At 57.4% G+C, this 10,623-nt stretch overlaps 2 protein-coding genes across 3 annotated transcripts; both read left to right on the plus strand.

Annotated features, from left to right (window-relative positions):
• Positions 1-1,610: 1,610 nt before the first annotated feature.
• On the plus strand, positions 1,611-7,753 carry LOC308066331 (soluble scavenger receptor cysteine-rich domain-containing protein SSC5D-like; the record flags this gene model as incomplete). The annotated part of the gene is made up of 3 exons (XM_080393462.1): positions 1,611-1,781; positions 4,823-5,237; positions 6,097-7,753. The coding sequence occupies 3 exons, from the start codon at positions 1,611-1,613 to the stop codon at positions 6,663-6,665; spliced, it is 1,155 nt and encodes a 384-aa protein (XP_080249588.1). The 3' UTR covers positions 6,666-7,753.
• Positions 7,754-8,404: 651 nt separating this feature from the next.
• LOC308066463 (CD5 antigen-like) lies at positions 8,405-10,549 on the plus strand. 2 transcript variants are annotated; one of them, XM_080393774.1, is made up of 2 exons: positions 8,405-9,055; positions 9,799-10,549. In XM_080393774.1, exons 1-2 carry the CDS (start codon positions 8,554-8,556, stop codon positions 10,527-10,529), a joined length of 1,233 nt encoding a protein of 410 aa, XP_080249900.1. In that variant the 5' UTR covers positions 8,405-8,553; the 3' UTR covers positions 10,530-10,549. The 2 variants fall into 2 exon arrangements, with proteins under 2 accessions (XP_080249900.1, XP_080249901.1); XM_080393775.1 differs by having other exon boundaries at positions 8,405-9,306; positions 9,575-9,940.
• Positions 10,550-10,623: the final 74 nt, after the last annotated feature.

The following is a 10,623-nucleotide window of genomic DNA, read 5'->3' on the forward strand; positions in this document are numbered from 1 at the left end:
CTGGGACTACGGGGTTTCTCATCTGGCAGCTGAGCCTTCTCATCTTCCTCCTGGTCCCCCCCAGGAGCCCTGGTCTCCCCCAGGAGAGGTGGTCCTCCCCAGGAGCCCTGGTCCTCCCCAGGGGACCTGGTCTTACCCAGGAGATCTGGTCCTCCCCAGAAGATCTGGCCGCCCCCAGAAGATGTGGTTGCCCCCAGAAGACCTGGCCCCCCTAGGAGACGTGGTCCCCCTGCAGAAGACGTGGTCCCCCCCAGGAGCCCTGGTCCACCTCAGAAGACCTGGTCCTCCCCAGGGGACCTGGTCCTCTCTAGAAGATGTGGTCGCCCCCAGAAGATCTTCCCCCCTGAGGAGCCCTGCCCCACCCCCCAAGGGGCCCTGGTCCCCACCAGGAGCCCTTGTCCCCCTGAGAAGACGTGGTCCTCCCCAGGAGCCTGGTCCTCCCCAGGAGATCTGGTCCCCCCCAGAAGACCTGGCCCCCCTCAGGAGATGTGGCCCCCCCCCCCAGGAGACCTGGTCCACCTCAGACTGGTCCCCCCAGAAGACCTGGTCCCCCACAGAAGACCTGGTCCTCCAGCCTTGCCTGTCCCAAAGTTCACACCACAGACCCAGGTTCCTTCTGGCTCCGGCTGGATTCCCTCAAAATCTGGGAAAACGGGAACCTGGCCCCAGTTTTGTGCCGTAAAATCCATGCGCGCCCTTTGGAGAATGTCTTCATCACCAAGCTGGGGTGACACGATGCTCCTCACAGCTCCTGCAGGATCTGCACCCGCCGGATCCCAGCGCTCGGGCTGTGGTGCAGCACCTCAAGAAGGAATTTGGACACAACACCCGCATTCCCAAGGGATGTAGGCCTGGGACTCGCTTCCAAAGTGGTTTTATTTTTTCATCCAAATGATGAAAACGGCCCCAGAGGGAACACGCTCGCCTGGGGCCGCGTCATGCTCCAACGGCCGATGGCATTTCCGTGCCGGTTGATCGGGAATCTCATTGCCTTTGGGATTTTTTGGTTGCAAAAAAGGGGAACAAAGTCCTTGGCCTTGCTTGGTGCAAATGGAGTCACCTTTCCTCGTGGCTCCACTTTTTTTTTTTTTTTTTTAAATGAGTTTTGATGCGTTTCCAACCTCGTTTCCCCCCACCTTGTTATTCCACCTTTCGTTCGCACGCATCTTTTCCCCCCGTTGGTCCTCCCCCCGAGCTCAGAAACCCTCTGGCATTTGGGTTTCTCCCATTTGATCTTCCCACAGGCAGGAATTTACTTGCCGTGCTCTCGTAGTAGGAATTTCCGACCCCTCTCAAGTTTTGCCAGGCTGAGCGGAGTAAACTCAGCCCAAGACTTCCCCGTCCTCTTCCCGTCTCGTGCTCCGCTTTTCCATCTTACTTTGGTGTAGATATGACCAGGACCTCCCGCCGTGTTTGTAGCGGGGGTCACATCCTTCCTCCATCCAAGCGCCATCTCCAAGGCACAGCATCCACCTCCACCCGAGCCCTCCCTTTCACCCAAACAAGTGATGTTAATTTGACGACCCTTTTTTTTTTTTTTTTTTTTCCCAAAACTCAATCCTTCCTGGTGATGCTGCTCCGGCTTCCAGCCCTTTCCTTGCCGTGCTGCCATGGAACGATTGGAGGACGAGAAGCTCTTCCATCCTCTCGGAAGCTCAGGATATGCTTGGAGCAGTTTGCAAGGGACGTACCCGGAGCATCATCCGCAGAAGTGCCATTGGGACGCCAAGTGGCGCATCCCAACAGGATTTTTGCTGTCTCCCAAGTGCAGCCACGTCAGGGTAAGAAAACACTGGTTCCCTTCATTTTCCAAATGGGATCAAGCCATTGGAAGCGTCTCAGGGTGGGTTGCAAGACCCTTTCTCATCATGGAGAGCATCCAGCCTCGCCCCGTGGCCAAGCATTGGCTCCAGCCTCTGCAATAAACCAATAAACCCGTTCCCAGTCTGGAGTAACCCTTTTTCTGGTGGTGGATGATCGCTCCAAACCCAACCGGATGGTTGAAGGAAGAAAACACCCTTCTGTTTCCCCGCTTTTCAATGTAAAGGTTTGATTTAGTTTATCAAAAGCCACGTTTTTATCGTGGGAAGACGCCAGGGCAGCCGAGGCACCCGCAGGGGTCGGCACGTCGGTGCCGGGACGTGGACGTTGGAAGGGATTTTGTTTGCACCGTATGTTCCGGGAATGGCTGGTTCTTTCGCAAGCTGATGACCAGACTGGCCGCGGGTCAGGAGGTGAAACACCCAGCGGGGAGCAGGGTAGAGGAAGAGGGAGGGCTGGCCGCCCTCCCAGTTAGCCCTCCCAGTTGGCTACTGGGACGTGCTGGGATCAACCGGCATCTTTCCAACGGGGACGGTTCCACGGTTCCACTCCGAGCTCCAGTTTGCGGGTTGGGAATATGGGGACGTGGGGCAGTCCCCGTCCCTCACCCAGCCCCCTCAGGGATAGAAGCCCACCCCCCCCCGGTGGGCTCAAGCACGTGGGGACCCTCCTCCTGCTGGCGTGCCTTTGGGGTGAGTGGCGTTAGCCCTGGGGCTGCTGGTAGCCCGTGGACCACCTCAGCTCCTCCTGCTGGCCGTGTGGCTGGGGCTTTGGGCTGGGGGCTGGCTGAGGGGGCTGGGGTTCACGGGGGGGGCCGGGGGGTGGGCTGGGGGGGTTGTGTGGAGGAGGGTGAAAGGGGTTTGACACCAAGTCGAGGGCTCGGCTGGCTCTGGAGCCACACGTGGTGGGGCTGCTGCTGCACGGTTCTGCCCCGTAATTAATTAAGGTTTGTGCCCCATTATTGGAGGTTTGTGCCCTGTAATTGAAAGTAATTAAAGGTTTTTGCCCCATTATCGGAGGTTTGTGCCCTGTAATTAAAGGTTTGTGCCCCATTATTGGAGGTTTGTGCCCCATAATTGGAGGTTTCATGCAAAGGGGGTTTTGTGCAAAGGGAGGTTCGTGCAAAGGGGGTTTCGTTGCAAAGGGGGTTTCGTTGCAAAGGGAGGTTCGTGCAAAGGGAGGTTCGTGCAAAGGGGGTTTTGTTGCAAAGGGGGTTTCGTTGCAAAGAGGGTTTTGTGCAAAGGGGGTTTCCTTGCAAAGGAGCTTCATTGCAAAGGGGCTTGTTTCCTTGCAGAGGGGCTGGTTTCCTGCCGAAGGGCCCCGTGTCCTTGCAGTGGGAGTTGCTTCCTCGCAAAGGGGTTTCCTTGCGAGGCTTCTTTCCCGCTCCCTGCTGCACAGCCCGGCCGCAAGAGCTGAGCTCTGCACTGCAGCTGCCCAGATGCCGACTTGAGATTTTATTTTTTACCTGTTCCCTCCTCTCTCGGGCCCCGGCAACCTCCCGAGTGCTGTGCCTGATGCCCCGCTTGCTGCCTCACTTGCTGCTGGTCGCACTGTGCACAGCTCAGTGGCCTGAGCCCTTCAGGAGTCATTATCCGTGGTCAAAACGCTGATTGACACAACGCAATCATATCCCTCAACAATTTTTTGGGGTTTTTTACCTCTCTGATGACCCCCTTGAGCTCTCCCCATGACTGACCCTCCCCGTTACAGCTCCTTTCCCCACCATCTCCCTTTGGTTGGCGCAAAACCGCACCGACGGGGCCGCGGCCATCTCGTGGCATGGGTCTTGCGCCTTGCAAAGACCTTTGACCTTGCAAAGACCCTTGACCTTGCCAAGACCCTTGACCTTGCCAAGACCCTTTGCCTCGCCAAGACCCTTCACCTTGCCAAGACGCTTCGCCTTGCCAAGAAAGACCCTTCACCTCGCCAAGACCCTTCACCTCACCAAGACCCTTCACCTTCTCAAGATCCTTCACCTTCTCAAGACCCTTCACCTCACCAAGAAAGACCTCTCACCTCGCCGAGTCCCTTCACCTCACTGAGACCCTTCACCTTGCTGAGACCCTTGACCTTCTCAAGACCCTTCACGTTCCCAACACCCTTCACCTCACCGAGACCCTTCACCTCGCCAAGACCCTTTGCCTTCCTGTGACCCTTCGCCTTCCCGAGACCCTTTGCCTTCCTGAGACCTTTCACCTTGCCAAGAAAGACCCTTCACCTTGCCGAGACCCTTCCCTTTCCCAAGACCCTTCCCCTCACGTGTGTTCCCTCTCACCATGCGGCTGGACGCCGAGGCACTGCCTCTGTGGTGAAGCTCCATCTTTGCTTGGACAAAAAAACACATAAGTGCAAATACCCTTTATTTTTTTTTTTCTTTTCCTGCCTGTTCAATGAGCAAGAAAAGGGCTCTGGGGTGGGATTTGGATTTAAAATGGTTCTTCTTATTATTATTATCTAAATTGAGGGGTTGGATGTGGAGGTGTGGCGTTGGGTTGACTGGAGATGCCCCAGGTCATCTGAGATGCTGAGGGATGCGTGGGATGGTCACCACCCCCCAACGAAACCTCTTTTTGTGGGGTAGGAGCCACCTCAGACCCCTGAGATGTTTCATCCCCCCTCCTCAATATTCCCCCTCCCCTCTTCTTTCCCCTCCTGCCTTCGCAGGTTCGGCTGCCGAGAGCCCAGGGGGGGTCCTTCGCCTGGTGGGTGGCCCCAGCCGCTGCGCCGGGCGGGTGGAGGTGCTCCACAACGGGACATGGGGGACAGTTTGCGATGACGGTTGGGGCTCCCCGGAGGGTCGGGTGGTCTGCCGGCAGCTGGGCTGCGGGACGGTGCTGTCGGTGGCTCCGGGAGCTCGTTACGGAGAAGGAACGGGACAGATTTGGTTGGATGAAGTCAACTGCACGGGGGAGGAAAGCCACTTGTCCCAGTGCCGAGCCAAACCGTGGGGGGAACACAACTGTCACCACGTGGAGGACGCCAGCGTGGAGTGCTCAGGTAGTTTGGCACAACGCCACTGTCCCTGCATCCCTCCCTGCTGCGCCGGTGGTGCCGCGCATCCCTCATTCCTGTTGGGATACCCACAGATTCCAGCCTGGCCGCTTTGGGAACCCTCCAGTTACGCAACGGTCCCAACCGGTGCGCCGGGAGGGTGGAGGTGCTCCACAACCACATGTGGGGGACAGTCTGTGATGACGGCTGGGACCTGGCGGACGCGGCAGTGGTGTGCCGGCAGCTGGGCTGCGGTGAGGCGCTGGTGGCCACCGGCGGGGCACATTTCGGCAGGGGCCATGATCCCATCTGGCTGGACGAGGTCAACTGCACCGGTGCCGAGGGGACCCTCTTTGATTGCCACGCCACCGCCTGGGGGGACAACAACTGCTTCCACGGGGAGGACGCCGGGGTGATCTGTGCAGGTAATCTGTTTCGGGGTCCTGAAGGGGTCAGGGGGTGGTTCCTGCACCCCCCACCCAAGGGTGCTCACCCACAGCGTCCCCTTAAGGTTGAGCAAAGACGCTGCAAAGCCATCCCCCGTGTCCTGCAGCCGAAGGGCCGTTGGTTTGTGGTACTGTGCGTGATTTATCGGCGACACCCCCCCCCCCAAAAAAAAAGGCTCGACTCTGTCTCGCCTGTGGATGCCGGGCTGGTGGTGGAGGGTTTGGTGTGTGCGTAGCTCCTTTTATTTGGAATGCATGGCAGGGAGCAGGGAAAGGCCGTTGCAAGCTTTGCGGGAAGGTGGCGGCAATAAAAAGGGACTTTGCAAGAAGGTGACTTTGCAATAAATGGCCTTTGCTATAAGGTGACTTTGAAATAAAAAGTGACTTTGCAATAAGGTGACTTTGCAATAAAAAGTGACTTTGCAATAAAAAGTGACTGCAATAAAAAGTGACTTTGCAATAAGGTGACTTTGCAATAAATGGCCTTTGCAGGAAGGTGACTTTGCAATAAATCACCTTTGCAATAAATGAATGGCCTTTGCCAGAAGGTGACAGCAATGAAAAGTGACTTTGCAAGAAGGTGACTTTGCAATAAAAAGTGACTTTGCAATAAAAAGGGGCTTTGCAATTGGCTGACTTTGCAATGAGGTGACTTTGCAATAAAAAGTGACTTTACAATAAAAAGGGACTTTGCAATTGGGTGACTTCCATTGCAAGTTTCTTATGAGGACGCTGATCCTCGCTGTGCAGGGAGGGTCCCCCGGTGCATGGAGGATCCTTGCCACGCACGGAGAATCCCCCCTGTAACCGCAGCTTTTCCCTCGCTTGTCACTGGCAGCCTCGGGATTACCGGTGAGCACTGAGCTCCGCCTGGCCAACGGCTCCAGTGGCTGCGAGGGCCGGGTGGAGGTGGCCCACAACGGCACCTGGGTGGCCCTGTGTGCTCAGGGCTGGGGGCTGCCGGAGGCCGGCGTGGTGTGCCGGCAGCTGGGCTGTGGCAGTGCCCTGGTGGCACCCGATGGGCAGCGTTTCGGCCAAGGCAGCGGCGGCATGCGGCCCCACGGCGTGAGCTGCGTGGGCACCGAGCCCAGCCTGGCCACCTGCCAGGTGAAGGAGTGGCCCAACGGCACGTGTCACCGCGGGACAGGAGCCGGCGCAGTGTGCACAGGTAACGCACTGCGCGCGGCACGGCAGGGTGCGTCGCGGTTGATCCGTCGCGTTGGGTTTTCCATTGCTGCAACCTCGTGGACATGTGGCGTCACCAAATGTCACTGGAGGAATTTTTGGGGGGTCCTCCTGGAGGGGGGGCGGGTGCCGACGCTGGTGGGTGGGATGCAACCATGGGGTGCCTTGTCCCTTCGCCCGCCAGCACGAGCGATCTGCCGGCATTTTGTTGTGGCAACATGATGCACGTGGGGTGCTTGCATCCTCCGAAAGTGCCAGGGTGATTTTCTTTCTCCAAAAATTACCAGGTTTTTTTCCCAATTTGCCCCCCTTTTTTTCCCAGTTTTCCTGTATTTTCAAGATTTCCCCATTTTCCCTGATTTTTCCCATTTCCTCCATTTTCATGATTTTTTCCCCTGATTTTCTCCCATTTTTTCCTGATTTTCCCGTTTTCCCTGATTTTTTCCCTATTTGTCCTGATTTTTCCCCGATTTTTCCCAATTTCCCCTCTATTTTCCCAATTTTTCCTGTTTTCCCCTATTTTTTGTGATTTTTTCCTATTTCTCCTGATTTTTCCCTGATTTCCCCCAATTTTCCCCCTATTTTTCCCAATTTCTTTCCCTTATTTCCCCAATTTTTCCTGTTTTTCCTGATTTTTTCCCTATTTCTCCTCATTTTTTCCAATTTCCCCCAATTTTTCCCAATTTTCCCCCATTTTCCCCAATTTTTCCTGTTTTTCCTGATTTTTTCCCTATTTCTCCTCATTTTTTCCAATTTCCCCCAATTTTTCCCAATTTTCCCCCATTTTCCCCAATTTTTCCCAATTCCCCCCATTTTTTCCAATTTCTTTCCCCAGTTTTTCCCAATTTCCCCTATTTTTCCCCAGTTTTCCCAATTTCCCTGACTTTTCCCATTTTTCCCCTTCTTCCCCTATTTTTCCCTATTTCCTCCTATTTTTCCTCATTTTCCCCTGACTTTTCCTGATTTTTCACTATATTTCCCTGATTTTCTTCTATTTTTCCCTACTTTTTCTGATTTTTTCCTGATTCTTCCTGATTTCTCTGATTTTCCCGTTTTTCCTGATTTTTCCCGATTTTTCCCATTTCCCCCAATTTTCCTCGATTTTCCTCTATTTTTCCCTATTTCCCCCTGCTTTTCCCAATTTTTCCCTACTTTTCCCTATTTTTCCCGATTTTCCCCCATTTTCCCTGATTTTTTTCCTGATATTTTCCCCCGATTTCCCCCCATTTTTCCCCATTTTCCCTGATTTTTTCCCAATTTTTTCCCGATTTCCCCCCTGTTTTTCCCTATTTTTCCCAATTTCCCCCCTTTTTTCCAGGTAACGTGGAAGGTGACCGCGTGCGCTTGGTCAACTACAGCAACCGCTGCGCCGGCAGGGTGGAGATTTTCCATAACCAGCGGTGGGGGACGGTGTGCGACGACAACTGGGACCTACTGGATGCCACCGTGGTTTGCCGGCAGCTGGGCTGCGGCCACGCGCTCTCAGCCCCCCGGGGGGGGCAGTTCGGACGGGGAGGGGGTGTCATCTGGCTGGACGAGACGAATTGCACTGGGAGGGAGCGCGCCCTGTCCGCCTGCCCCGCGCGCCCGTGGGGCGTCACCGATTGCTACCACGGGGAAGACGCCGGCGTCGTTTGTTCCGGTGAGGGACGCGCCGTGGCATCGTTCGGGGTGGGGAGGGGCCGTGAGGGGGAGGGGTTCTGTACCCCCAGGGAGGGCTTCTGGGGGTTGCCAGTGGCGGCCAAGGCAGGGTTGGTGGGTGGTCGTGGGGTGGGGTTATTTGAGGCAGGGGGAGGTGGTCCGGCGGGGATCCCTGAGTCCTGCTCCTCTGGGAACCCACCAGCTCCAGCAGGCACCCTGGGGACCCCCAGGGGACCCTCCGTGGTGCCTTCTGGCACCCTGAGGACCCTCTGCTGTGCCTTCTGGCACCCTGGGGACCCCCCACCGTGACTTCCAGCACCCTGGGCACCCTCCACCATGCCTTTTGGCACTGGGGACCCTCTGCCATGCCATCTGGCACCGTGGGGCCCCCCTGGGCACCCTCTCCTGTTCCTTCTGGCACCCTGGGCACCATCTGCCGTGCCTTTTGACACCCTGGGGACCCTCTCCCATGCCATTTGGCAACCTGGGGACCCCCTGGGCACCCTCTCCTGTTCCTTTTGGCACCCTGGGGACCCTCCCCTGTGCCATTCGTCACCCTGTGGAGCTCAATCGCCCTGGGCTCCGTGCAGCGGGAGGCCGGTGGCCGTCTGCTGGCATCGGTAACCCCGCGGTGTTGGCAGCCTCGCTCGCCCCCGAGCCAGCCCAGCTCCGGCTGGCAAACGGCTCCCACCGCTGCGCCGGCCGCGTCGAGGTGCTGCACTGGGGGGAGTGGGGGACCGTGTGCCCCCGCGGCTGGGATGTGCAGGACGCCGAGGTCGTGTGCCGGCAGCTGGGCTGCGGGACGGCGCTGGCGGCGTCGGAAGAGGCCGATTTCGGTCCTGGATCCCTGCGCGTGTGGCTGGACAATGTGGAGTGCCAGGGGACGGAGCAGAGCCTGAGGAAATGCCGGGCCAGCCCCAGAGGAGAGGGCAGCTGCGGCCACCCAAGGCGCGCTGGCGCCGTGTGCTCAGGTGGGTGCAGCTCCAGCACCCGCGGAAGAGGGAGGGGGAACACCCCCCCTCCCAGTGGGGAACGTGGGGCCACTGGGGCAGGGGGCTTTGGGAAGGGTCACCGGGAGCGGGGGGGATGGGATGCTGCGGGTTCAGAGCAAGGTGGGATCCCTCCTCTCTTCCCAGATCCTTCCTCTCTTCCCGGATTCTTCCTCTCTTCCCGGATTATTCTTCTTGGATTCTTCCTCTTCCCAGATTCTTCCTCTCTTCCCGTATTCTTCCTCTTCCCGGATTTTTCCTCTTCCCGGATTCTTCCTCTTCCTGGATTCTTCCTCTCTTCCTGGACTCTTCCTCTCTTCCTGGACTCTTTCTCTTCCCAGATTCTTCCTCTCTTCCTGGATTCTTCCTCTTTCCAGATTCTTCCTCTTCCTAGATTCTTCCTCTCTTCCCAGATTCTTCCTCTCTTCCCGGATTCTTCCTCTTCCCAGATTTTCCTTTTCCTGGATTCTTCCTCTTCCGGGATTCTTCCTCTCTTCCCAGATTCTTCCTCTTCCCAGATTCTTCATCTCTTTCCGGATTATTCTCAGATTCTTCCTCTTCTCGGATTCTTCCTCTTCCCGGATTCTTCCTCTTCTCGGATTCTTCCTCTTCTCGGATTCTTCCTCTTCCCGGATTCTTCCTCTTTCCGCATTCTTCCTCTTCCCGCCTTCATCCTCGTCCCGTAGTGCAGCCGGATGCTCCAGCATCTCCTTCCCTCCTCGCAGGCTCGGTCGTCTCCAGCTTCGCTCCGCTCCGCCTGTCTGACGGGCCGGGTCCCTGCGCCGGTCGGGTCGAGGTGTTTCACCAGGAGACGTGGGGGACGGTGTGTGACGACGGCTGGGACTTCCCGGCGGCACAGGCGGTGTGCCGCCAGCTGGACTGCGGCGTCCCCATCGCGGCTCCGCGCCGCGCTCGCTTCGGCCAGGGACACGGACCGATCTGGCTGGACAACGTGCGCTGTGCCGGCACCGAGGCCGCCCTCTCCGAATGCCGGAGCCGGGGATGGGGCGTCCACCAATGCCAGCGTGGAGAGGAGGCTGGTGTCGTGTGCTCAGGTAACTGCTCCACATCGCGGAGCTGGGGGCAATCCTTACCCTGCGCCTGCAGGTACTGCAGCACTGCGGCACTGCGCTCCGCGGGGGCGCGGGGTTTGCGATGCAGGCGGTGTTTGTGCCCAGCCTGGAGACCTTTTGCTTTGAAATCAGCCCCTCGTGGCCCATCCTGGCGGATGAAACCCCCCAAAACTCAATGTCCTGCTCGTTTCCACCGCTCTCCCCAAAAATACAGCTTCTGGCTCGCCTTGGGCCAGGGGTTTAGGACAAATCCCAGTGGTCACGTGGAGCGGAGATTGTCTCCATCAGGGAAATTGCAGTGTGGCCTCACCTGCTTCTTGACAGCGGGTCGAGGGGGTCTTCTCCCTGGTGGTCAGGGAGGATTCTCCAACAGCTTTGGTTGATCCATGGTTGATGTCCCCGTGATCCCGTCTCCCATCCCTCCATCTCCCCTCTGGCTCCCACTTTTTGCCGCAGGAATCCATTGTAGCAGCTGTC

This window comes from Falco punctatus, assembly GCF_963210335.1.
Source record: "Falco punctatus genome assembly, chromosome: 6".
NCBI classification, from domain to species: domain Eukaryota; kingdom Metazoa; phylum Chordata; class Aves; order Falconiformes; family Falconidae; genus Falco; species Falco punctatus.

Excerpts from the sequence above, each read along its gene's own strand:
- LOC308066463 (XM_080393774.1), top strand. The coding sequence starts at position 8,554 with ATGCCATTTGGCAACCTGGGGACCCCCTGGGCACCCTCTCCTGTTCCT. Across the intron at positions 9,056-9,798 it reads CGCTGGCGCCGTGTGCTCAG|GCTCGGTCGTCTCCAGCTTC; the intron begins GTGGGTGCAGCT and ends CCCTCCTCGCAG.